Raw genomic sequence first — 25,288 nt, 5'->3', positions numbered from 1 at the left:
CCACTCCTATAACTCATCTAAGTATGAAAAGTATATATGCACATATACGTGTATATATATTATTGAAGATATATACATACACACATATATATACACACATAAGTATGGAAAGATTTTACACACACATATGTGCAGACATACACGGTATGTGTGTGTTTGTGTGAGAGAAAAAGAGAGAGATGTACCTTTAGCCTCAGCAATATCACTTCTATAAATTGATAAAGATTGCTCATACAAGGACGAAAAAAAGGTTCTTTATAGCAGCATATGTAGTAGCAAAAAAAAGGAAATAATTTATATGTTTGTTAATAAGAGACTGGTTTTAAAAAATTTGGGTTTATCCATAAAATACAAAACTATGCAGCTATACAAAAAATAAAGTGCATCTTTATTTTCTAATGCAAGTTGTCAAAGATCTACTATCAAAAAAAACAAGTTGCAGAATGGTTTCCTAAATGTGTGTGTTGGGGCAGCGCTGTTTACAATTATGTGTACCTGTATTTCTGGGAAGTTGATTAAAAGTTTTCAAAAATAGTGGTTACTCCTAGATAATGAGAATGGTGGATAGGGAGGTTTCAGGAGATATTAATTCTGTTTACTTTCTGTACTGTTTGAAAGTTTACCATGAACAAGAATTTTAGAGTAACAACTATGGAAATTTTTGGTTCCAAAACTAGAGATTCTAATTTTGTAGTCCTGAAGTTGGTCAGTGAATTCAAAATTTAGAACATGAATGATTGAGAGCCAGGGTTGAGAACAACTTCCCTATATGTTGGTCTCAAATGACTGATGGGGACAGCACCATCATTGTAGACATAATAAATACCTGAGGGTGAATGTAAAATGAAATGTCATGTATTTTTTCCCTAGAAAGGGGATGACATTAGATTCTTCTGTTCAAGGTGGGATTTAAACAGATCAAAAGGCTCCTGCAGCTCTGGAATGGATCCATATATGATATCTCTAACTGTCCAAGGCAGTCTAGACATTAGAGAGTAGTAGAGGATGACAAAATATTTTAGGCAAGTTTATAGCTTATAACTCTAAGGTGGCATATTGGGAGCAGATATAGGAGACTGTACAGGGTACTGCTGTGCCCTAGGAAAGGTGATAGAGCTTAGTACTCATAACCCACAGAATGAGAAGCCATTGGATATAAATATTTCCAACATTCACCCTTCAGAAGAAAACTCTGTGTGTTGTCATAATCTGTTGACCTATCTGTGGCTTTGTGAACAGAAAAAATGTTTACTGTTTTATGTTTATATGTTATCTCTTATAAACATATTATAAAATAATGACACACACTGAAATTATTTACAACTTAATTTGATAAGGAAAACAAAATGCAATTATTTATACTATGAGATGAGTGAAAACTGAAGAACAATGAATAACCTTTACCTATCTGGTTTAGGACTATATTGAAAGCCACCCAAACAGCAGACACTCATGACTGGTTCTGACTCCCACTCTTATCCACAGCTCAGTAACTATTATCTGGTCAGAAGAAAGTGGAATTCTCAGGGAGACCCAGTTTTCAGCTAAGGCAAGGAGATGAAGAAATTTGTAAAGTGAGAAGAAGGTAGAGTGGCGTTTGGTTAAAATGCAATGGAGACCCTGAGGTCACACAAGAAAGGGTTCAAAGGAGGTAGCACCAATCCTTTCATAATATAGAGTATTCCAAAGAGAAGATAGACAAATAGATTATGCATTTTGGGAGAAGGCCAAATTTGAAAGGGAAATGAGCCATGGTTTAATTACTGTAATTGGTCTTAAAGTTTTCACTTTAACTCCGTTGTAAAACATTTTATGTGCCAGCACTGACTCTATAGATCTACTGGAGGTCTAATGTCAGGGGCTTCTGAATGAGAAGGGCATTAACAGGTGTTTGGGGTTCCTTTGTAAATTTCCAATAAAACGTAGATGTCTGTGAGACAGTCTGTGTATCATCTTTATAGTTTTTTTTTCCCCAGAAAAATCTTTGGTTTATATTGATTTCAAACTTCAAATTATAATACAAGTCAGCCGTTTCAGGAGGGCAGAGAATGAGATGAAAAGAAAGTAACAAAAGGAATAGAAGGAGGAGAGGCATGGTGGTGTTTTATGGAAGAAGGATCAGTAATTTAACAGAATTAATCAAATAAAACCAAAACAAACTGCTATGGTCTACACGCTGGTGGGGTTTGTGAAATATTCCCAGGCCTGAAATAATGGGAAACTGCTCATTCCCTACTGTCTTGATTTTCTATAAAACTTTTCTCAGGATCAGCTTTTACAAATGGTAGGAGTCCTTTTTGGCCTCTTGAATTCCTCACTCAGACTTTAATAGCATTCCTTGCATAAAGGAAACAAATACTTTATAGAAATGGTAACTTGTATATATCACCCCTTTGTTAATTATGTAATACAGGAAATTCTGCTTTGAAGCCAGTGCTACTAATGAAATAATATGTAACTGGCATGGATTACATATTAATCACAGTAATATAAATCAACATGTATTGATATTGAGGTGATACAGAGCTCTTCCCTGACCAGCTGGTTCCTACTATCACCCAGGCAACATTTAGGGACCTAGAACTTCATGGAATCCAATGGAAACAAACCAGAAAGAACAGACCTTTAGAAATGGGTCTGTAAACTCCACAGCAGCTATTTACAGAGAGTTATTCATCTTCTAATGACTTTTCTACATATTTTAGCATTCTCGTGCCTTTGCACTTTCTATTCCTTCCAATACCCCCAACATTTTTTCTTGGTTCCGACTCCTATACCAACCCCATTTATTATATGTTTACTTTAAAAATACTGTTTCTTTCAGAGCATTTACACTAGTTTGTAAACACCTACTTCAGCATTATTTTAATAAATTTATTGGGTCTACCTGCTTATCTCACTTAAAGAAGTGAATTCTTTTGGTGGCTATGAGTCACATGAGAGAAATGCAAAATGCAACAGAAAAAAAAATCAGAGGTAAGACAAAGTAAGAAAGAGCTTAAAATTAAACTACATATTTATTTTGCAAAGCATCTTTTCTGTGCTAGTTCCCACAGATTTGTTGGTAACTTCTCAACTAACTGGTGGAGGTGGTGCTTATGGAGATCCCCCCAGGGCTCCAGAACTTAAAAATGCATCTCTTCTCTCTATTCCTTTATATAGCTTTTCTTGGCTCAGACAAGCAAAATGGCAAAATCATTACTAATAAAATATAAGACCCCATTACAGTCATGTATGAAACAAACTTATAAAGCGATAAAACTTTAGTGATGGTAGGGAGCTTAAAAGTAATCTAGTCCAGCTCCCATCTTTTATAGATGAGGAAATTGGGGTGAATCATGTCACATGATTTAGTAGGTCATATATTGAATTAGTTGAAGAACTAATAGGAGAACCCACGTTTTCTACCTTCCAATCAAGTCCTAATTTCTCTCTGCTTCATTCCCTCTTTCTTCCCTGGGATTATAAATAGAACAGGAGAAGATATTGAAAGTATTGTGATTCAACTCTTGTTGCTCCTTCAAGTAATTTTTAAAATTAAAATGTTCTTATTTTCTTATGTATTTCTCCCCGTTTCCATCTTTTTAAGCTTGGTAATTGAACACTGTGAAATTATGCCAACCTAAAATTGATTTTTCAAGTTTTCACAAGATAATGAAATAGTTTGTTGATAGTGAAAACTTAGTAGTCATGTCAGATTTTGGTTATGATTAGCTGCTGACATAAATACCAAATCAGACTTCTTAATCTGCTAAGAAGATGACTGTAGATGACACCAGCTTTTGCATTTGTTTCAGAAGGCAGTCCACAAGAGTGCTTCCAAGATTATTTCTATCATTTTTGAAGATGACTACTTCTGCTTGCTATTTTTTCTTTTCTTTTCTTTCGGTAGAGTGGCAACGTCTTGAACGTTGGAAAAATTACACCCTATCATAAAAATAATCAGCCTCTGATAAAGCATAAAAGGAAAATAAGCATTTCTTTTGTTTTTTAAAAACTAATTGATACTTGCAGAGGTGGTAAAAAAAAAAATCCCTATTCACTATTACATATTAACACACAAGTAGTTTGTTTTTAACATTTCCCATAAAAGGAAGGACAATATAGAATCTCAATGTGGTTGGTCTGAGTTAAATTAGTTTTATTTATTTGCTGAAGGTCAGTTACCTAGCTTCATAAAATGAACTAATTTGGTCCTGAACACCATATTCATATTGCTTTTGTCATAATATAGAAATAAAATATAATAAAGCATTCCTATGAACACACTTTCCCAAAGCCACTTGGAGCTGTATGGATCTTGAGCTCTCTGTTTGAATCTATTTCATTCCTTATATCTGAAATTACTAATTTTAGCCATTAGAACACAGGAAATTTTAAATAGATTTTGCTTTCATAGTAAATCATCCATTCACTTGGCTGAAAAAGGAAATATAAAAATGAGGCCAAATGAATACATTATTGAATTCTGAATTTATTTCACTTCCAGATCTTGCAGTGAAGGTCAGGTAGTAAGATGTGTACAAACCTTGGTAATATTTTAGATTTAGATACAGAAATTAACATGTATATTTTTCTGTAATTGCAAAATAGAGCCAGAAGCAGGGCTCATGTATATAGAGCTATATTTGCTTGCATGTATCCTTCAAAGTGAAATCTTAAACAGATTTAACAGTATATACTTCTTGTGCTGCTGATAAAACACATTGACCAAATCTGCCTACCAGGTGGATTTGAAATCTGAATTTACTTTTACATGTATTCATAAATTACTATTTCAGTGCAGCCAGGTGGTACTTGATTTTCCAATAATGTATGATGTTTTGGTTTTGCCAAATATATATATATATATTTGCCGAATATATATATATATTTGCCAAATATATATATAATATATATAATATATATATATTATATATATATGGCTGTGGATCTCACAGAACTGGAAATTAAATCCCTAAACAGTACACCTTTAGTTTGTTCAGCAGATATTAAGACATTCCACGAGCCATCATCATATATTTTCAACAGTTTTATATTCAATCTACTCTTTTAGCAACCCTTTGGGAAATATCCCGAGATAATTTATTGGGTAAGTGCATGGATCTTCTAAAATACATTTGTAATATTTCCTTGTTTGACCCCCTGAGACTGTAGTAAAGGAAACAGAAAATTTAACAAAGAAATAAATAGGTTAAGGATCAAAGTAATCTGGGCGTTGCCACTGTGCCATAGCTTCGTGTAAAAGCTGTAGTTCTTCCTCACCTCTTTCCCAAGGGCCACGAGTTACTTTGTTATTTAGTCTCCGTAAGTAAGACTGCTACTGAAGAACCACCCAGAAGATCACGAAATCTTTTCAAGTGGCAATTTACAGGGGGCTCTCTGTATCCTACCGTTCATAGATTAAACAAATCGTTACAGTTAATGGCCTACCTACAGTTGCTCTCGCAACCATCCCCGACTTCAGTCTGTGCGCGGACTGCTGGAACGCCGCAAGAATCTCGCCTTGATTTAACAACAGCAAACGAGCGCCCCTTTCGGAGAGCTGTTCAGAACCACCTTGCCCTGGGGACTTTAGAATAAGCGGGCAAGTTCGAGGTGGCTTCCGGGTCTTCTCTTCTCCGTCACTATCCGGTGGAGCTGGGCGCGAGTCCCGAAGGCTTCCAGTATGGCGCATTTTGCACGTGACCTGCTCTGCTCCGTGCAGCTTGTAAAGAAAGAGCCCACGACGACCGTCATCATTGCTTGGTCCTCCGTCTTCAGCTTTGCCCTCATATCCCCAGAGCCTAACGCCTGAAGTAGGGGCTTACAGGGGGGGGTCCTTCAAGGTCAGTGGGGCGAACGTTATCACCTGCCTCCCACCCGAATGCCAGTCACCGCCGCCTCCCACTCCGCCCCAGCATCTTTTGTGTGAAGGTTCGCAGCGCTTGGGTTCCTTCGCGTATTTCTTCACGTGCCACTTTTCGCCAGAAAACCCTGAAAAATAAACCTGGGAATTCCACATTCGGCCCCTAAATCTCGCTGGAAATCCATTTGCCCCACCTCTGCGTTTCACTTCACGGTGAGTGTCGAGGGCTGCATCCAGAGAAAAAGAAAAAAACATTCTTCCCGGTCTGCCCCTCCTTCCCTGCGGGGAATCAGGTCGCCCAGGAAGACTTCCGCCGCTCCACGTTGGCAGACCTCATTGAACTAAGTTGGGGTGAGGAACTGGAGAGAAAAGAAAAGTCGTTTGGGGCGGCTGTGTACAAGCGCCATCAGTCTCCCTCGGCCGCGCGCAGGTAGCGGGCGACGTCGCGGTGGCCCCGCTCCTCAGCCAGGTCCACGGGCAGGCGGCCCCAAGCGTCGCGCACGTCCAGCCGCGCCCCGGCTCGGTGCAGCGCCACCAACGTGTCCAGGAAGCCCTCCCGCGCGGCGTCGTGCACGGGTCGGGTGAGGGTGGCGGGGTCCGCGCAGTTGGGGTCCGCACCGTGGAGCAGCAGCAGCTCGGCCACGCGGGCGCTGCCCATCATCATGACCTGCCGGAAAGAGCAGAGCGGTCAGGACCCGGGCGGGGGCAGGTAGAGTCTTCTCAAAGAAATACCTATTCCTCATCCAGAGACTCTTACAAGACTCAGGAGTATAGTTAAGCTTCATTTGCTGACGCAATACCATCTCCCCCCACCCCCGGCCCCAGCCCCAATTATACTCTACTCAGCCCTAATTAGTTCCATTTTATTCTCCAAACGTGGGAAGACAAGAAAGAGCTGATGATAAACTGCTTATCGCCGTTGTGGGAGATTTCTTTAAAATTTCCATTGAAACAGGGGAGTCTATTTTGTTAAATGATTTATGGGTGGAGTTAAAAGACTTTTAAAGTCTTAATTATTTTGCTTTTTCTTTCCTCTACCCCAGCCATAATCCCAGTCTAAAATATTTACTAGGCAGTCAGCTGATATATTTATTTTAGAAGTTAGAGCAGTGCTTTAGGAGAGAAAATAAGAAACAACTAAGTCTAAAACAAGGTTTACTTTGTTTAGTTCTTGCAGTAAATCCCCTGTGGAAGGCGTTTGCTTTTCACTGTTATATATGGCTCTGCTCATAAAGGGAATACAGTCCCACAATTGGAGCCAAAATTGGAGATAAAAGGGAAAAAGTAAAGTCATGCATAGTTTTATAAGATGCGGAAAACAAACTGTTTTTAATGAATGGTTCACCACTTTTAATATTTAACTATAGATAAAGGCTAACGTTTAGAGGATAATATATTTGAGGTAATGTAAAATAAACACTATATTTACATTGTTCAGGATTTTATAATGTTGAATAGTAAACATTTCGCTATCTAAAAAAGAGCTTGGATCTTAGCAGTCACATCAGAGCAATGCATAATTTAGAAAAAGGATGTTGTGGAGCAGTAATCCTATAGTATCCATTTGTGTACATATACATTATGCAAGTATTTACTTTCTTATTTTAACAATAAAACAATTTTTTTAATGTTTATCCATTCAAGTTTCCGATTTCCTTTATTTTATTTTTTTAAACATCTTTATTGGAGTATAACTGCTTTACAATGGTGTGTTAGTTTCTGCTTTATAACAAAGTGAGTCAGCTATACATATACATATATCCCCATATCTCCTCCTTCTTGCGTCTCCCTCCCACCCTCCCTATCCCACCCCTCTAGGTGGTCACAAAGCACCAAAGCAATGAGCTGATCTCCCTGTGCTATGTGGCTGCTTCCCACTAGCTAGCTATTTTACATTTGGTAGTGTATATATGTCCATGCCACTCTTTCACTTCGTCCCAGCTTCCCCTTCCCCCTCCCCGTGTCCTCAAGTCCATTCTCTGCAACTGCGTCTTTATTCCTTTCCTGCCCCTAGGTTGTTCAGAACCATGTTTTTTTTAGATTCCATATATAATAAAATAATTTTTGATAATTAAATATACAAAATGTTGTTATATGTTCTTGTGAGTTTATGTTTTAAAATGTACCACGGAATCAAAAGATAGTATGCAAAATTTTTTTGTTTGTTTCATGGATATTAAAAACATCTTTTTCATCCCTTAGAAACCATGATATGATTTCTATTAGTGAAGTAAAGGGCATTTCATACATAGAGAAGAGAGGGAAAAGTGGTTCTTAATATCTCAGAATATGGTGAATTAAAAACGACAAACCTCTTTCTACAATTAATATAATTTGAAGTCTTTAAGAGCTACTTTACATATTGTTGCTGCTTTAAACAATCCGTCATTTCTTCCAGTATTTTCTATGAATTCAAAATGAATGAATATGACCATAATAGTCAACAATAAAACACAAAACATTACCTTATATTTAAAAGAAATTAAAAAATATATTTATCACTAATTAAAGTGGGATTAATAGTTAAACATATTGAATAAATGAATTTTAACAATGAAGAGGCTATTTATGAAGACCCTTTGCCATTTAACAAAGCTGCAGCAATGCTTATGTAATCCAAGCATTCAGTATAACTAAATAAAAATATATAGAAGCACATTTTTTTCTTATGTAACACTCAAGAGACACTGCTTACATAAAAGGAATTAAGTATTGTGGTTGAGGAATCCTGTCTTTTTTCTTTGTATTCAATTCGTCTGTATGAGGAAAGAATACAAAATTTCACATCACAGCTTAAAGATTCAGGGTAATTTTTTTTCATGTGCTGTGATTTTGTATGATTCCTTAAATTGAGTCCAAATTGTGTACCTTGTAATTTAATTATCTCTATCGTTGAAAGCTGATCGCTGTTTGTTGAAAGACAAACAGATAAGACAAAACAGTTCTCCTCCCCAAATAACCTCTCCGTTTCCCCTTTCCTCTCCAGTTGAACCTATCCCTTGCATCTCTTATGAAATGGGAGAGGGGATATTGGTCTTTTCCCCCCCATTAAAAAGAAAACCAAACAAGTAGTGGGGTTTCCAATACCTTTCTTTAAATTTTTTTGTGGGTGAAAACCTGCTTTATACCTGAGCTGAATACTAGAGCAAGAGAGACAGAGGTCTAAGTCGGTGGAGATCTCAGTCCCCAGCCGCTTCCCACGGAGGCCGCGGTGCCTTGTTTGTGCGCCCCCTGCCGGCGAGGCCCCGGGCCCCCAGCTACCTGGATCGGGCGCCTCCCGAAGCGGTTGAGTCTGTTGGGATCAGCACCGGCTTCCAGGAGCTGCCGCACGGCCTCCACTTGCCCCCGCGCCGCGGCGTTGGAAAGGCCCGCATCACCGCCGGCACCACTGAGCATGCCCTTGTCCTCCTCGCTCACTTCGCAGCCCCCGGGCGCAGAGTGCCCCGGATAATCCACCGCTGGCCGTGAGCTTCGCAACACGCCCCACCCCTCCTTCCCACCTCGCCCTAGCGGGCTCTCCCCACTCGGAAAGGGCTCAGTTCAGCTTCAGTCCCCTTTCGCCGTCCTTCTGCAGCTTGGGGGGTCCGTCCAATGGCCGAAAGGCCTGTCGTTAAGCCGGGCTTTTCCCGGATGGCTCCCAGGAAAAGGCCCCTCGCGCAGCCGCAACGTCGCGCGAATCCACTCTGGCCGCAGAGTGCGGGCGCGTTGCAGCGTCCTCACCGCCGAGCTACACTCTGCCGGGGTGGAGAGCCGGCAGGGACTGAGTTCGTTTCCAGCTGGGCAGTCGGGCTGGGTGCTTCCCACCTCCTTAGGCTCCGCCCCCTGTCCGTTCGGGCATGTCCCACTGTGCTGGCTGGGAGGCCTGGCAGGCAGCTGACGTTACAGCCGCGAGGGTAGGGGCCAGGAAGAGCAGCCCAGAAGGTGCCCGGCCGCACGCGCCAGACACCGCAGAGCGGAGCCCGCTGCGCAACTCGCTGCGGGGTGTGCAGCAATTCTAGGCTACGTTTTTTGGAAAGGTCGAATCAGTGCACTCAGCTCTTAATCACCTCCCTCCAGCAGGCGGAGCAGAGGATTTCTATTCCTTCCGTCCCGGGCCAGCTGGTTTCACTAGGAGAAGTTAGTCGCTCCCTGTGTAATCAAAAGGCTGAGAGAAAGGCATTTAAAATAACCTCGTCTCTCTTAAGGTGTCTTAAAATGACAGCTCTGCACCTGTCATGCTGGTGAAATTCATCCCCAGGCGGTACTTGAACTTCACTAGCTTCACGTCTTGCATCAACCTTAGCAATTTGGGGGTGGGGGGATATCTTCCTACTTGAATGAGCCAAAAATCAGTCTAAGTGAAAAATCCTGAGAGTGCTGCTTTGAATGTACTTTTTATTCTTTTCATCTTTGAATTATGGATACAATCCTAAAACAAAACAAAACAAGAGAAACGAAAAAACATCTCTCACACACAGCTAGTTTGAGATTGAGAGTTATAGCTTGGAACCTCACTTAAAAATATAAATATATATTTTAAGAATCTGAGATCCCAGTTTCATGATATTTGAACAACCTATTTTTGTTTGCACTCTTACCTATTTAAACCCACCTCAGCAAGTATTTGATTTCCATTTATCATAGGTAATAAAGGAAATTATGCAGTAATAATGAAACATAATAAAACAGGGATGTGGTTCTGGACCTGTCATTAAACAGGCTGTCATTAAACTGTCATTAAACCCACTTCTGAAGATTTAAAGGCCAAGTGCTTTGCTTTTCTTCCTAATCTTTTTAAGTGAGTTTGTATTAACATATGCGTTGCTTTTTTTTTTTTTTTTTTTTTTTTTTTGTTGCGGGTGTGGGCCTCTCACTGTTGCGGCCTCTCCCTTGCGGAGCACAGTCTCCGGACACGCAGGCTCAGCAGCTATGGCTCACAGGCCCAGCCGCTCCGCGGCATGTGGGATCCTCCCGGACCGGGGCACGAACCAGTGTCCCCGGTATCGGCAGGCGGACTCTCAACCACTGCGCCACCAGGGAAGCCCATGCGTTGCTTTTAAGGTTAAAAAAAAAATTACAGGTGATGCTCTACTGAAATAGGAAGAGAACCACAAGTTATGTATCTGTTGCCTGAAAACTTTGGTGAGGAGCTACATGAGAATGCTCCTAACATTTAACAGCTCTTAATCTATAACATCATTTTTGGTTTAGAGTACTGAGAAACACAACCTTAAAGTGAGGGCAATTGCTTGCTTATTCACAAATGAGAGACTCCACATGTTTCTTCTAGCATATCTTAGCTTGGATTCCCCTCCTCCCAATCCACTGTAGAATAAAGAAGAGCTCTTTACATACAGGGTAGGGGGTGGCATAGAAGTGGTGATTATGGCTAAAGATTTGCTGACTGAGCCTCAACAGAGTTGAAGTTAACCTGGATGGGGAAGGGAAGGGGGCAGCATTAATAACAATTTTTCTCTCTCTCACCACACCACATTTCTTAGTTTTCAGGTTCTTAATTCCTCTACCTTTCACTCTTTTTTTTTTTTTAAACATCTTTATTGGAGTATAATTGCTTTACAATGGTGTGTTAGTTTCTGCTTTATAACAAAGTGAATCAGTTATACATATGTCCCCATATCTCTTCCCTCTACCTTTCACTCTTATTTGAACCTCCATTCTTATCTAGCAAAAAACTGTCTTTTTATTTGTTGATGATGATTCTATTATGGTCTGGCCAGAAGAACAGAAGTCTACTGCTGGGTGAAAAGCATGGATGAGCTGTTTTCGTCTAGTCTTAGAGGCCAGTTCCCATGCACAGTGTATTGGGGATTACAGGTGTGCCAGTTGAACGGGAGAAGGAAGAGAAAAGATGGACGGTAGGAAGCCAGGGTCTTTGAAATGAATGGCATTGCTTCTTTGCCAGTTACCTGGAGGGGCTGAGTCACTCGACTGATATTGGTGGGTGTGGTGGCAAATGGGCTCAGTCAAGAATATCTTCATCAGAACAGCCTGATTACTCTGAAATTTAGTGCACAGCCAAATGCAACAAGGCAGGTTGCCTTTTAAAGGGGTATTGTTGGATCTGCCCTCTAATGGATTCAGTAATTAAATTTAGTTCAACAAAAGTTAGTTCAGCATATCCTATAACACAGTTCACAGTTGGATAAGATATGGGTCCTAGATTTTAAGAAACTCTCCCTAGTGGCATTTAAACCAACAAATAGAGTTTCAGAATCAATGCAATCCCTATCAAAATTCCAGTGGCATTTTTCAAAGAAATAGAACAAATAGTACTAAAATTTCTATGGAACCACAAAAATCCCCAAATAGCCAAAGCAATCTTGAGAAAGAAAAACAAAGCTGGAGGCATCATACTTTCTGATTTCAAACTACATTACAAAACTACAGTTATTAAAACAGTATGGTATTGGCATAAAGACAGATACATAGATAAATGGAACAGAACTGGAAGCCCAGAAATAAACCCACACTATGTGGTCAATTAATTTATGACCAAGGAGCCAAGAATATACAATGGGGAAAGGAGAGCCTCTTCGATAAATGGTATTGGGAAAACTGGACAGCCACATGCATAATAATGAAACTTGACAGCTATCTTACACCGTATACAAAAATTAACTCAAGATGAATTAAATACATGAATGTAAGACCTTAAACCATAAAACTCCTAGAAGAAAACATAGGCAGTAAGCTCCTCGACATAGGACTTGGCAATGACTTTGTGACTCTGACAACAAAAGCAAAAATAAGTAAGTGGGACTACATCATACTAAAAAGCTTCTTCACAGAAAAGGAAACCATCAACAAAATGAAAGGCAACCTATGAATGGGAGAAAATATTTCCAAACCATATATCTGAAAAGGGACTAATATCCAAAACATATAAAGAACTCATACAACTCAGTAGCAAAAAAACAAGCAATCCAATTAGAAAATGGGCAGAAGGTCTGAATAGACACTTTTACAAAGAACATACAGATGGCCAACAGGTACATGAAAAGATGTTTAACATCACTAATCACCATGGACATGCAAATCAAAACCACAGTAAGATATCTCACACCTGTTAAAATATCTATTATCAAAAAGACAAGAAATAACAAGTGTTGGTGAGGATGTGGAGAAAAGGCAACCCCTGTGTACTGTTCGTGGGATGTAAACTGATGCAGCCACTGTGGAAAACAGTTGGAGTTTCCTCAAAAAATTAAAAATAGAACTACTGTATGATCCAGCAATTCCACTTCTGTGTATTTATCTGAAGAAAATGAAAATACTAACTCAGAAAGACATATAAATTATTTACAATAGCCAAGATATGGAAACAACCTGTGTAATAACTATATATATATATATATATATATATATATATATATATATATATATATATATATATATCTGCTGCAAAAGACTGAAATCTTCCCATTCATGACAATGTGAATGGACCTTGAGGGCATTATGCTAAGTGAAATAAGTCAGACAGAGAAAGACAAATACCATATGATCTCTTTTATATGTGGAATCTAAACAAAAACAATCCCCCACCCCCCAAGAAACAAAAGAAAAATAATCAAGCTCATTAATACAGAAAACAGATTGGTGGTACCAGAGGCAGGGGGTGGGAGTGTGTGAAAAATGTTTGAACTTTCTCTCTTTTTTAGTTTAAATAAATGTAAAAAATGTATTTCCCACTTTTATTGTAATAACAGTCTCCTCTTTCTCAGCTCTATAATTTCTCCTTTGGTATATTCTAATTTGAAGTCTAGTTCACCCCTACAGCAAGTCAGAATACTTGTGAAGGTTAGGAAGACAACTACAGCCCTTGCTACTGCAGCTGGTTACAAAGCCACTACTAATAATCCTTGTCTCCCTCTTCAACTCCCCTTCTAGATTCCCTCACTCTTAGCACATCTACTTATCTAGGTGTCTAACTTAGTAGGTTAAGTAGACCCCCATTCCTGAGAGTTGTGAGCTAGTAACCATGCCCTTTTCACACCATGGCTGGTATACTTGTCCATTTACTATCACAATTGGACAGATAAATATCAAGATATTCCAGTGGATTACCTGGATATCAAATGCTTTTTTCCTGAATGCTTCTAGATTCAGAAGCCCTATCTTTTCCTGATAAACATGATCAATTATCCTCTTTAGGAGAGATGACTCCTTTACTTCCTAACTGGTCTCTTAGCATGAAGAGCCTGAAGTGATTGGGCAGCATCTAGAGCTTAAATGGGACTCTTCCAACATCTCGTGGTAAAATTGTTCTCTCTATATGAACCAAGATTTCCAGGCCACAGATATTAGAATTGTAAGGATGGAAAATATAAATTCCTCGTGTGGGTTACAAATATGATAAACAGCCACTCCTGGCAATGGTCAGAGAGGTAGCGATGTCTGGGTTCCAGAGGAGGGCCATCCAGGATGAAATAGAATCCTAGTTCATGATTAGAACAACAGAGGAAACCTAGGTAAAGTTTCAGGTTTCCCAACCAAAATGAGTTCAGGATAGAATTTACTCTTATGAGAGTTCTCTCCTATGACAAGACAGCATTAGGATTGAGGAACTGAAGGAAAGGCTACTAGCGATGGATAATCAAGGTACTCAAGAACTCAGATGTAAAACAACAGATTACATGCAGATTTGCTTTTTGAAAAGGTAGACGTAGGGATAGATGAAAATAGTGCTTGAATATACGACTACTACTATGACTATTACTACTACTATATAAGTATACAACTCTAAAATGAATATTTGTATGACTGCATAAAAATATGGCTGCATGAATTACAAATCCAGTTGAGCATGAAAGCTAAGATCATAAATTTTCCTTAAACTGAAATGAATTTTCCTGGCCTAGTCTTCTGAAACTGCATGCTTCATCAGCATAGGTAGATATGACATGGTGGAGAAGAGAGGAAGAGTGGAGTGGGTACAAGCTGGCCAGTGCTTAAAAATAAAAAAGGCTCCTAGATTTTCAGAAACTCTTTCTAGTGACACTCAAAACTAACAAAACTAACAACAACAGTTTCAACATAATGCGATAACTTTACTGAGAGATACATCTACAGGGTACCTTGGAAGTAAGGAAGAGGGGAACTTAAAAAGTGCAGGGAATTTCCTTAGAGGTGTTGCAGCTGAAGAGAGTCTTTAAAGAATGCATTGAAAGTCAACTGTTTCCTATGTTCTTGCTTTGAGCCTTGGATTTCCTCAAAACTTAACAAACAGGTTAGTAAAATATAGCCTGAGCCAATATTTGAGCCACCTTCTTAAGTGGTGGGTATGGGCAAAGTGTCTAAGAAATAAAAACTATTTGAAGTTGATAAGATGGAAGAGAATGGTTGTTGTTGTTGAAGGAGACATAGATAAAGAATGTTAAGATAGGAAAAAACCCAAAGAGTGGAAATATTGATAATCTTCCCAGAGGCAGATATGTGAGCTGCACTAGACAAATTGACTGGAAAAGAACTCTGGGCAGGGAAAACCTTTGCCAGGGGTATGCGTGGTTACTAGCACCACGGACAGCGCTTCTCTATTAAGCAAAATCTGGGTGGTCCTAACCCACTCCAAACTGAGAATTCCTGAGGAAGCTTCAAACTTGATTTTCCAAGGCCTTTTTCTCCCCTGAAATTTAAAGGAAACCACATGGAAGCTCAGTGGACTTCTTTACAAAACCAAACTGGTTTCCAAATATTATTGGATTTTCTAATATTCTCTATGTAAAGAATATTAAATATCCTCTATGCTTAAAAGATGAGAGGAGAAATTACACTTGTCTACTCTGTTCCAAATAAAGTATTATTTTATTTAATCCTCATAAAACTCTTAAGCAACATGCACTCGTATCTCACTTTTACAGGCAAGACAAAAGAGAAGTTAAGTCACTGGCATACAGCTAATCATTGCTGGAGGTGTAGTCTAACCTGTGTGGCTTCAGAGCCTCTACCATTTGCACTACATAGGGTTTTTAGCAGCTGTCATTGTAGGCTTAACTAGAAAGAAAACACAATAAACTAGTTTATAATTATTTTTCAGTCTACAATGTGTTTTCCAGATGGCTCACCCTCACAACATATCCTTAATAGACTTCAAAGGTGACTTTTCACACATAATACAATAGCACATTTGTCTTGGACAATAGAGTGAGATAATGAAACGTTTTACCTCTTCCTGAAACCCAGCTGTCTCTAGGGTGAAACACAACCTGTTGTTAATGCTTTAAACACATTTAAGAGATGAAATGGATGAGAACATAGTGGGCAATTGAAATTTGGAATAGTCACAGCTCTGCCTTTTAATAGGGTGGATTATTTACAAGTGAGAAGGGAGAGAAAGTAAACAGTAAATTGGCATAGAATTTAGGAGGTTAATAGAAGGGAAGGGATAGAATCAGTTTCAATATTATAAATAATTCAGATCCCTAGTGAAAATGTTTATATTCCAGTTGGTGAAACTATATATGAACTCACTATAAAAGTGTGAATAAAATCAGCTGAGTGACCAAGAGAAGTAGTTCCATAATCATGTCCTCACTTGTGTGTGTGTGTGTGTGTGTGTGTGTGTGTGTGTGTTTTGGTTGGATCTAAGACAGTGATTCTAAGTTGTGAGAGAAAGAAATTCAGAATCATTTTCGTGGCTTTTTCAAGCTATATATGACCCCCATCTCATCAGGAGGCTTGATTCTCTCCATTTCATCAGTTGAGATTTATTGCTCCAGGATCCACAGTATAGCTCCTTCTATATTCCCGTAAATGGTTCTAAGTCTAATTGAATGATGGACATATACATCATTTTAGCATCTGTATTAGTTTTCTAGGGCTGCCATAACAAAATTCCACAGACTGGGTGGCTTTAACAACAGAATTTTATTTTTTCAGTTTTGGTTTTCTCTCCTTGGCTTGCAGATGGTCTCTCTCCTGCTGCCGCTTTACACAGTCGCCCTGTGAGCATGCAAGCTGCTGGTGTCTCTTTTGTGTGTCCAAATTTCCTCTCCTTATAAAGACACTAGTCAGATTGGATTAGGCCCATTCTAATGGGTTGTTTAGCCCCCCCCCCCCCCGCCCCAGCCTCATTTTAACATAATCACCTTAATGCCCTATCTTCAAATACAGTCATTCTGAGGTACTGGGGGTTAGAGATTTAACGTATGAATCTTGGGGGACACAATTTAGTCCATATGGAGTCTCTTCCAATTTTTACACATATCACTTTTCATTGCTTTTTAAAAACTGTTGTTAATAATTTATTTATATGAATAAGGATGAAAATAAAATCAACACATTGAAACTGATTGAAATTTTTACCAGTCTCTTGTGTCTCTTCTAATCTATCAGTTTCCCTCTTTCTTTCTTTCTCCTCCTCCTCCTCCTCCTCCTTCTTCTTCTCCCTTTCAATTGATTTGTTGCAGGAATTGAGTTGTTAATTCTGTAGTTTTCTGAAGTCTGGACTTTACAGAATGATTCTTCATGATGACATTTAACATTTTTCTCTGTCACTTGTATTTCTTATCATGTGGTATTTAGATCTAGAGTTTGGATGTGACTCAGGTTTTTGGCAAAAATACTTCATAAGTAGAATTGTAAACCTCCACCAAGAGGCACATAATCGATTATCTCTTTTTCTATGACTTCAGCAGCCACTGATAATTATTTCTTAGATCTAATATTTCCTTAGGGGTTGCAAAATGGTGATACTTTAACCCTATCAACACTTCTTCATCCACTAGCTGGAATACTTCTATAAAGAGAAAAATGTCTTTATTATCTACTTGCTTGCCCTCAGGTATATATAAGAGACAGAATGAATACTTTATTTTCAAGTTTTCAAAATGGTGAGTTGAGTCCCTAGCCTCTTCCAAATGTGATTACTGATTTTTAAATTATTGTAAACATATGCATTTAAACATAATTGGTGTGTTTCAATTTACTATAATTATCATTCCTATTGATGCTCAAGCCCTATCTTTGGTCACTGGGAGCTCCTGCAAGTTGGCTCTTGAGTCTTTTTAACATGACTTCAGTAGTCTGACAGAATCCTTGATTTCTGGTATCTGGTACATTTCCTGCACTACGCATGGTATCAACCATTTCTCAAAGGTTCTCATATTTTTTAGTGGGAAATGGTATTTAAAAAACACAACCTGAGTGCTGGGGACCTTATTGCTACCCAGTTGGTCATAGTATTTCTAAGCCTTTGTGTTTATAAATAAAACATAATTAGTTTCTTAGATCAGAATATTTACATACATTTTCACCTACATGAATGTCCAGAGGACTTACTGCTCAACTTAGACATGTTGAATAATACAGCAATGTAGGAGTCAGTAATTACTTGTGACATGAAGTTCTCTGTCTTTCTCTTATATTGGATGTCTAGTTTTAATGTTAGGATCTGGTGAATTTCACAACTCTTACTATTGTAGATGGAATATCAGGAGGGGGAATGAGAGGTTGAGTTACCTGAAAAACATGTTCTCAAAGTAGAGATAGTTACTTAATTTCTTGAAATATGCTAAAAAAGATCAGTGAATTGAGAATTTTACTTTATCTTAGTTTTCTTTTGAAGATTGTTATTTGGCATAAATTACATATTTAATTTGTGGTTTTTTTCCCTCAGAGATATGTTATTTCTGAGCTATGTTTAGTACTAATCTTTCATTAGGCATAATGTATACATTTCTTTTTCATTTTTATAAATTTATTTATTTATTTGTGGCTGCGTTGGGTCTTCCTTGCTGCACATGGGCGAGCAGGGGCTCCTCTTTATTGCTGTGTGTGGGCTTCTCATTTCGGTGGCTTCTCTTTTTCTGGAGCACGGGCTCCAGGTGGGCAGGCTTCAGTAGTTGTGGCTCACGGGCTCTACAGTGCAGGCTCAGTAGTTGTGGCGCACGGGCTTAGCTGCTCCACAGCATGTGGGATCTTCCCGGACCAAGGTTCGAACCTGTGTCCCCTACATTGGCAGGCGGATCCTTAACCACTGTGCCACCAGGGAAATCCATGATTCATACATATCTGTTAAAGTATTTACCCCCCAGGGCTCTTGGCATAAAACCCTCTCTATAAAATGTAGTAATTTTTTAGAACGTTTTAAAAATTTTTACCAGGCTTCGTTGTTTAAAAAAATGCATGTGCCTGTACAAGCACATATACAAATATCTCAGCAGGATGAATTGGCTTGAAGATTTGATTAATATGATATGCTGTGGAGCCAACCCTACATTCAAGCCTCCATCTTCATGAGTTACTGTGAAATGAAAAGTGGATTTTTTGTCTCATCTGAAATTGTTGCTCTTGTAGATCTAATCACACAGCACAGACACAATTAAATAATTACCTTATGTATTGCTAGAGAAGCCACATATTCAGAATTTAAGCTCCTTGGAAGAAGAATGTTATCTCTATTTCCATTCACTCCTCCATCTTTTGTAATCTGGCTTTCATTCAGAATCTAGGTAACCACTTGGCAAGTGGTTACCAATGATTTTCTTGTTGCTAGATACAATGATCTCAGTCTTCATCTGACTGTAGTTTCTTGCTGCAGCTTTGTGTCCGGATGGACTCTTTTCTTTCTTGCTGCTTTTAACTTTCTTGCCTCTCATGAAGCCGTCCTCTCATATATTACCAATATGTCATGTGTGTGATGTAAATAATACCAACATGTTCATATCTTCCTAAAAATACATTCTTAATCCACATTTAATTCAACCATATTTTCAGTAACAATGCTAAAATAAAATCTTGAACTATTAGCTATCTGTAAAATATTTTACTTATCCATTAAGAAATTTGATATTGAGCCCATACTAAATATCAGATACTATGTGCTAGGTGTAAGTGATGAGCAAATCAGAGAGTATTAGCTATAAAACATGGTAACTGCCATTCGGTAAATGTCCTGGATGCTCTGTGAATGCATAATGAGGGAACTGACTTAGTCTGGTGGTCAAGGAATTTAAGGGATATTTGAGGTGAGATCTGCAAGACTATGTTGGTATTAACTAATCAAGGGAATGGGGCAGTAGTTGTATTCCAGGCTGAAAGAACTGCATCTGGCAAGCTGTGACGTGGGAGAAAGCATGGACGTATTGAAGGAGTTATGGTTAAGCATAGGGATGGAGGAGGAGAGTATGGCTACTGTGGTTGGAAAAAGAAGCACAGCAAGATCTTGTAGGGCAGTATAGGCCATGGTAAGAATTTTTATCTTTATCTTAAGAAAAGGAGAAGCCATTGAAATGATGTGATCAGATTTTCAGTTACATAAAAAAAGAAAAAAATTACTTTAGATGCACGTTGGAGAATGGTTTGGAGAAGAAGCGAAAGCGGATACTAGCAGGCTGGGAGTTCAGAGGAGAGATTTTGGTAGTTTGAACTAAAGTGTCTGCATGCAAGATGGAGAGAAGTAGAATGCTTTAAGATATATTTAATAATTAAGGAATAACTCCAACAGTGTTTAGCAATAAACTTGAGATAGAAGATAAAGGAGAGGAAGATGTTATGCAGGTTTGTATAGCTGAAGAGGTTGGTGATCATGGTTACCAAAACAGGGAACACTGGATGAGGATGCAGTTTGAGGTAAAGATCACAAGTTTGAGTTCAGAGAGCTTTAACTTGAGACATGGTGATATATCCAGGGTGGAGATGTTCAATATTAGAAAGAGCTGAAAGATGTTCAATATTAGTCTAGAGCTCAGAGAGGAGTACAAATTTTAAATGTAGACTAATTTATACTGACAAATGTAGAAATGAAATTCTATGTCACAATTTTGCATGGACGATTCATTTATTTTTCAGAAAAAAATAGTAGATGTTATAGTAATTCTGAAACTTGTCCAGCAAAAAAATTTGATAAAATATGTTGATACCACCTCTTCCATCCCTAAATTTGCTTAATCACTCTGAAGATTTTTTTACACTTCCTTACGCTGTTAATTCTTTTTTATTTAAAAAATTGTAGTCTTAACATTTTCTTTGATTATTTGTATATAAGGACATGTTCCCAAGATATAAATATACAGGCAGACTTTGGAGATATTGTAGGTTCAGTTCCAGACCACTGCAATAAAGCAAATATCGCAATAAGACAAGTTGCATAAGTGCATATAAAAATTATGTTTACACTACACTGTAGTCTATTAAGTGCTAAATTGCATTATGTCTGAAAAAACAAAGTGCATACCTTACTTAAAAATACTTTATTACTAAAGGGACTTCCCTGGTGGCACAGTGGTTAAGAATCTGCCTGCCAATGCAGGGGACATGGGTTTGAGCCCTGGTCCGGGAAAATCCCACTTGCCGCGAAGCAGCTAAGCCCATGCGCCACAACTACTGAGCCTGCACTCTAGAGCCCGTGAGCCACAACTACTGAAGCCCGCGCGCCTAGAGCCCGTGCTCTGCAACAAGAGAAACCACCATAATGAGAAGCCCGTGTACCACAACGAAGAGTAGCCTCCGCTCACCGCAACTAGAGAAAGCCCGTATGCAGCAACAAAGACCCAACGCAGCCAAAAATAAGTAAATAAATTTATTTAAAAAATACTTTATTACTAAAAAATGCTAACCATCATCTGAGTCTTCAGCAAGTCATGATCTTTTTGCTGGTGGAGGGTCTTACCTCCATGTTGATGGCTGCTCACTGATCAGGGTGGTGGCTCCTTGAAGATTGGAGTGGATGTGGCAATTCCTTAAAATAAGATGACAATGAAGTTTGCTGTGCCCATTGACTCTTCCTTTCACGAAAGATTTCTCTGTAGATGCAATGGAGTTTGCTAGCATTTTACCCACAGTGGAATTCCTTTCAAGACTGGAGTCAGTCTTCTCAAACCTTGATGCTGCTTTATCAACTAAGTTTATGTAATATTCTAAATTCTTTGCTGTCATTTCAACACTCTTCACAGCATCTTCACCAGGAATAGATTCCATCTCAAGAAACCACTTTCGGCTTCCCTGGTGGCGCAGTGGTTGGGAGTCCGCCTGCCAGTGCAGGGGACATGGGTTTGAGCCCTGGTCTGGGAAGATCCCACATGCCGCGGAGTGGCCAAGCCTGTGTGCCAGAACTGCTGAGCCTGCACTGTAGAGCCTGCTAGCCACAACGGCTGAAGCCTGTGTGCCTGGAGCCCATGCTCCGCAACAAGAGAAGCCCCCGCTCGCCACAGGTAGAGGAAGCCCGCGCGCAGCAACAAAGACCCAATGCAGCCAAAAATGAACAAATAAATAAATTAAAAAAAAAAAAGAAACCACTTTCTTTGCTTATCCATAAAAAGCAACTCCTCCTCTGTTAAAGTTATATCATGAGATTGCTGCAATTCAGTTACATCTTCAGGCTCCACTTCTAATTCTAATTCTCTTGCTATTTCCACCAAATCTGCAGTTACTTCCTCCACTGAAGTCTTGAACCCCTCGAAGTCATCTATGAAGGTTGGAATCAATTTCTTCCAAACTCTTGTTAATGTTGATATTTGGGCCTCTTCTCATAAACCATGAATGTTCTTAATGGCATCTAGAATGGTGAATCCTTTCCAGAAGGTTTTCAATTTACTTTACCCAGATCCATCAGAAGAAGGACTGTCTATGGTAGCTGTAGCCTCATGAAATGTATTTCTTAAGTAATAAGACTTTAAAGTCAAAATTACTCCTTGATGCATGGGCTGCAGAATAAATGCTGTGTTAGAAGGCATGAAAACAACCTTAATCTCATTGTATGTCTCTATCAGAGCTCTTGGGTGACCAGGTGCATTGTCAATGAGCAGTAATATTTTGAAAAGAATCTTCTGAGCAGTAGGTCTCGGTAGCAGGCTTAAAATATTTATTTAGTAAACCACGTGTAAACAGATGTGCTGTCATACAGATTTTGTTGTTCCATTTATAGAGCATAGGCAGAGTAGATTTAGCATAATTCTTAATGGTCCTAGGATTTTTTTTTTTTTTTTTTTTTTTTGCGGTACGCGGGCCTCTCACTGTTGTGGCCTCTCCCTTTGCGGAGCACAGGCTCAGGACGCGCAGGCTCAGCGGCCATGGCTCACGGGCCCAGCTGCTCTGCGGCATGTGGGATCTTCCCGGACCAGGGCACGAACCCGCATCCGCTGCATCGGCAGGCGGACGCTCAACCACTGCACCACCAGGGAAGCCTGGTCCTAGGATTTTTAGAATGGTAGATGAGCACTGGCTTCAACTTCAAGTCATCAGCTGCATTAGCCCCTAACAAGAGAGTCAGCCCATCCTTTGAATGTTTGAAGCCAGCCATTGACTTCTCTTCTCTAGCTATGAAAGTCCAAGATGGAATCTTCTTCTAATACGAGGTTGTTTTGTCTAAATTGAAAATCTGTTGTTTAATACAGCCACCTTTGTTAACTATCTTAGCCATATCTCTGGGTGTTTTGCTGCCGCTTCCACATCAGTACTTGATGCTTCACCTTGCACATTTATGTTATGGAGACATAAACCTCATGAACCAACTTTTGCTAGCTTCAAACTTTTCTTCTGCAGCTTCCTCACCTCTCTCAGCCTTCACAGAATTGAAGAGAGCTAGGGCTTTGCTCTAGGTTAGGCTTCTTAAGGGAATGTTGTGGCTGGTTTGATCTTACGTTCAGACCACTAAAATTTTCTCCATATCAGCAATAAGGCTCTTTTACTTTCTTATCACTCATGTGTTCAATGGAGTAGCACTTTTTTTTTTTTTTCGGTATGCGGGCCTCTCACTGTTGTGGCCTCTCCCATTGCGGAGCACAGGTTCCGGACACGCAGCCTCAGCGGCCCAGCTGCTCCGCGGCACGTGGGATCCTCCCAGACCGGGGCACGAACCCGCGTCCCCTGCATCGGCAGGCATACTCTCAACTACTGGGCCACCAGGGAAGCCCTGGAGTAGCACTTTTAACTTCCTTCAAGAACTTTTCCTTTTCATTCACAAATTAATTAACTGTTTGGTGCAGAGGCCTAGCTTTTGGCCTGTCTTGGCTTTTGACCTGCATTCCTCACTAAGTTTAATCATTTCTAGCTTTTGATTTAAAGTGAGAGAACTGCAACTCTTCCTTCCACTTGAATACTATTGTAGGGTGATTAATAGGCCTAATTTTAATATTGTCATGTCTCAGTGAATAGGGAGGCCTGAGGAGAGGGAGAGAGACAGGGAAGTTCAGGTTAGTGGAACAGTCAGAACACACACATTTATCCATTAAGTCTGCCTTCTTTCTGTGGGTACAGTTCATGGTGGCCTCAAACAATTACAACAGTAATATCAGAGAAACTGATCACAGATCACCGTAACAAATATAATAATAATCAAAAAGCTTGAAATATTGTGAGAATTACCACGATATGAAACACAGACACTAAGTGAACATATGCTGTTGGAAAACTGGTGCCAATAGATTTGCTTGATGCAGGGTTGCCAAAAATCTTCAATCTATAAAACACACAATATCTGTGAAGCACAATAAAGTGAAGTGCAATAAAACGAGGTATGCCTGTAATTCATATTGGAATAATCTATTGAATTCAAACTTGGAATAATCTATTGAGAAAATTCAGAGAACTACATAAAAAACACTCAGAAACAATGTCAGGAGAAGGCATTTACCACATAATATACCTGATAAGAGTTTCTTCTAAAGTTTCTCTTTATATATGCACTCTTACTAAGTGAAAAAAATAGTGAGCAAGGCAATATTATTAGAAAATTATCTAAAAATAATGCCCTTTCTGAATGAGGAATGCTTTTCTTCATGGTTGCTCATTTCTGTGTGCAAGTCTGTTTTGATTGTTCAATTCATCTAATAGTCACTCAACAAATATTTAGTGAGTGTTATGTGCCAGGCACTCTTCTAGGCTCTTAAGATACATCACTGACAAAATAGTAAAAGATCCCCCATCTTCATGGCTCTTATATTCTAGCAGGAGTAGCAATTTTTGTTGTAAAGTTAATCAAATTATAGAAATAACACTTAAAAGAGGTTATTTTAAAATTGAATATACTTCATATTTTATACTCCACCCTCAAACATACAAGGTCTGGCTTATGAGAAATCAATACCCATATCATATAAAGACTTTAAAAAGAATTTTTGTTATATGAGTGAATCAATAATAAAACCATTTCCACAAAAATCATAAACTGAAGGCAAAATTATTATTCATCTTAGAGAAACCTTGGTAGAGTTAAAATAAAAGCTTCAAGAAACAGACCTAGGTACCAGAATAAGGCATGTTGGATTTGGGTTTCTAATTTTGCTATTCCCATATTAAATAAGTACTCATAATTCAGTGTTGAAGAACTAGATACAGTTATAAACCAAGGCATAGTTGAAATGAAAGTTTTAAAAAAATTCTCGGGCTTCCCTGGTGGCGCAGTGGTTGAGAGTCCGCCTGCCGATGCAGGGGACGCGGGTTCGTGCCCCGGTCCGGGAAGATCCCACATGCCGCGGAGCAGCTGGGCCCGTGAGCCATGGCAGC

General features: G+C 39.1%; 1 protein-coding gene across 1 annotated transcript; it reads right to left on the bottom strand.

The window, feature by feature from the left end:
• Positions 1-6,222: 6,222 nt before the first annotated feature.
• On the bottom strand, positions 6,223-9,279 carry CDKN2B (cyclin dependent kinase inhibitor 2B). The gene is made up of 2 exons (XM_007454937.1): positions 9,110-9,279; positions 6,223-6,515 (listed from the first exon to the last, which is right to left on the bottom strand). Exons 1-2 carry the CDS (start codon positions 9,242-9,244, stop codon positions 6,255-6,257), a joined length of 396 nt encoding a protein of 131 aa, XP_007454999.1. The 5' UTR covers positions 9,245-9,279; the 3' UTR covers positions 6,223-6,254.
• Between the last annotated feature and the right edge of the window lie 16,009 nt (positions 9,280-25,288).

Source organism: Lipotes vexillifer, unplaced genomic scaffold, assembly GCF_000442215.2.
Source record: "Lipotes vexillifer unplaced genomic scaffold, Lipotes_vexillifer_v1.1 scaffold317, whole genome shotgun sequence".
Classification (NCBI taxonomy): domain Eukaryota; kingdom Metazoa; phylum Chordata; class Mammalia; order Artiodactyla; family Lipotidae; genus Lipotes; species Lipotes vexillifer.
This window is presented reverse-complemented; position numbering and strand designations above follow the sequence as displayed.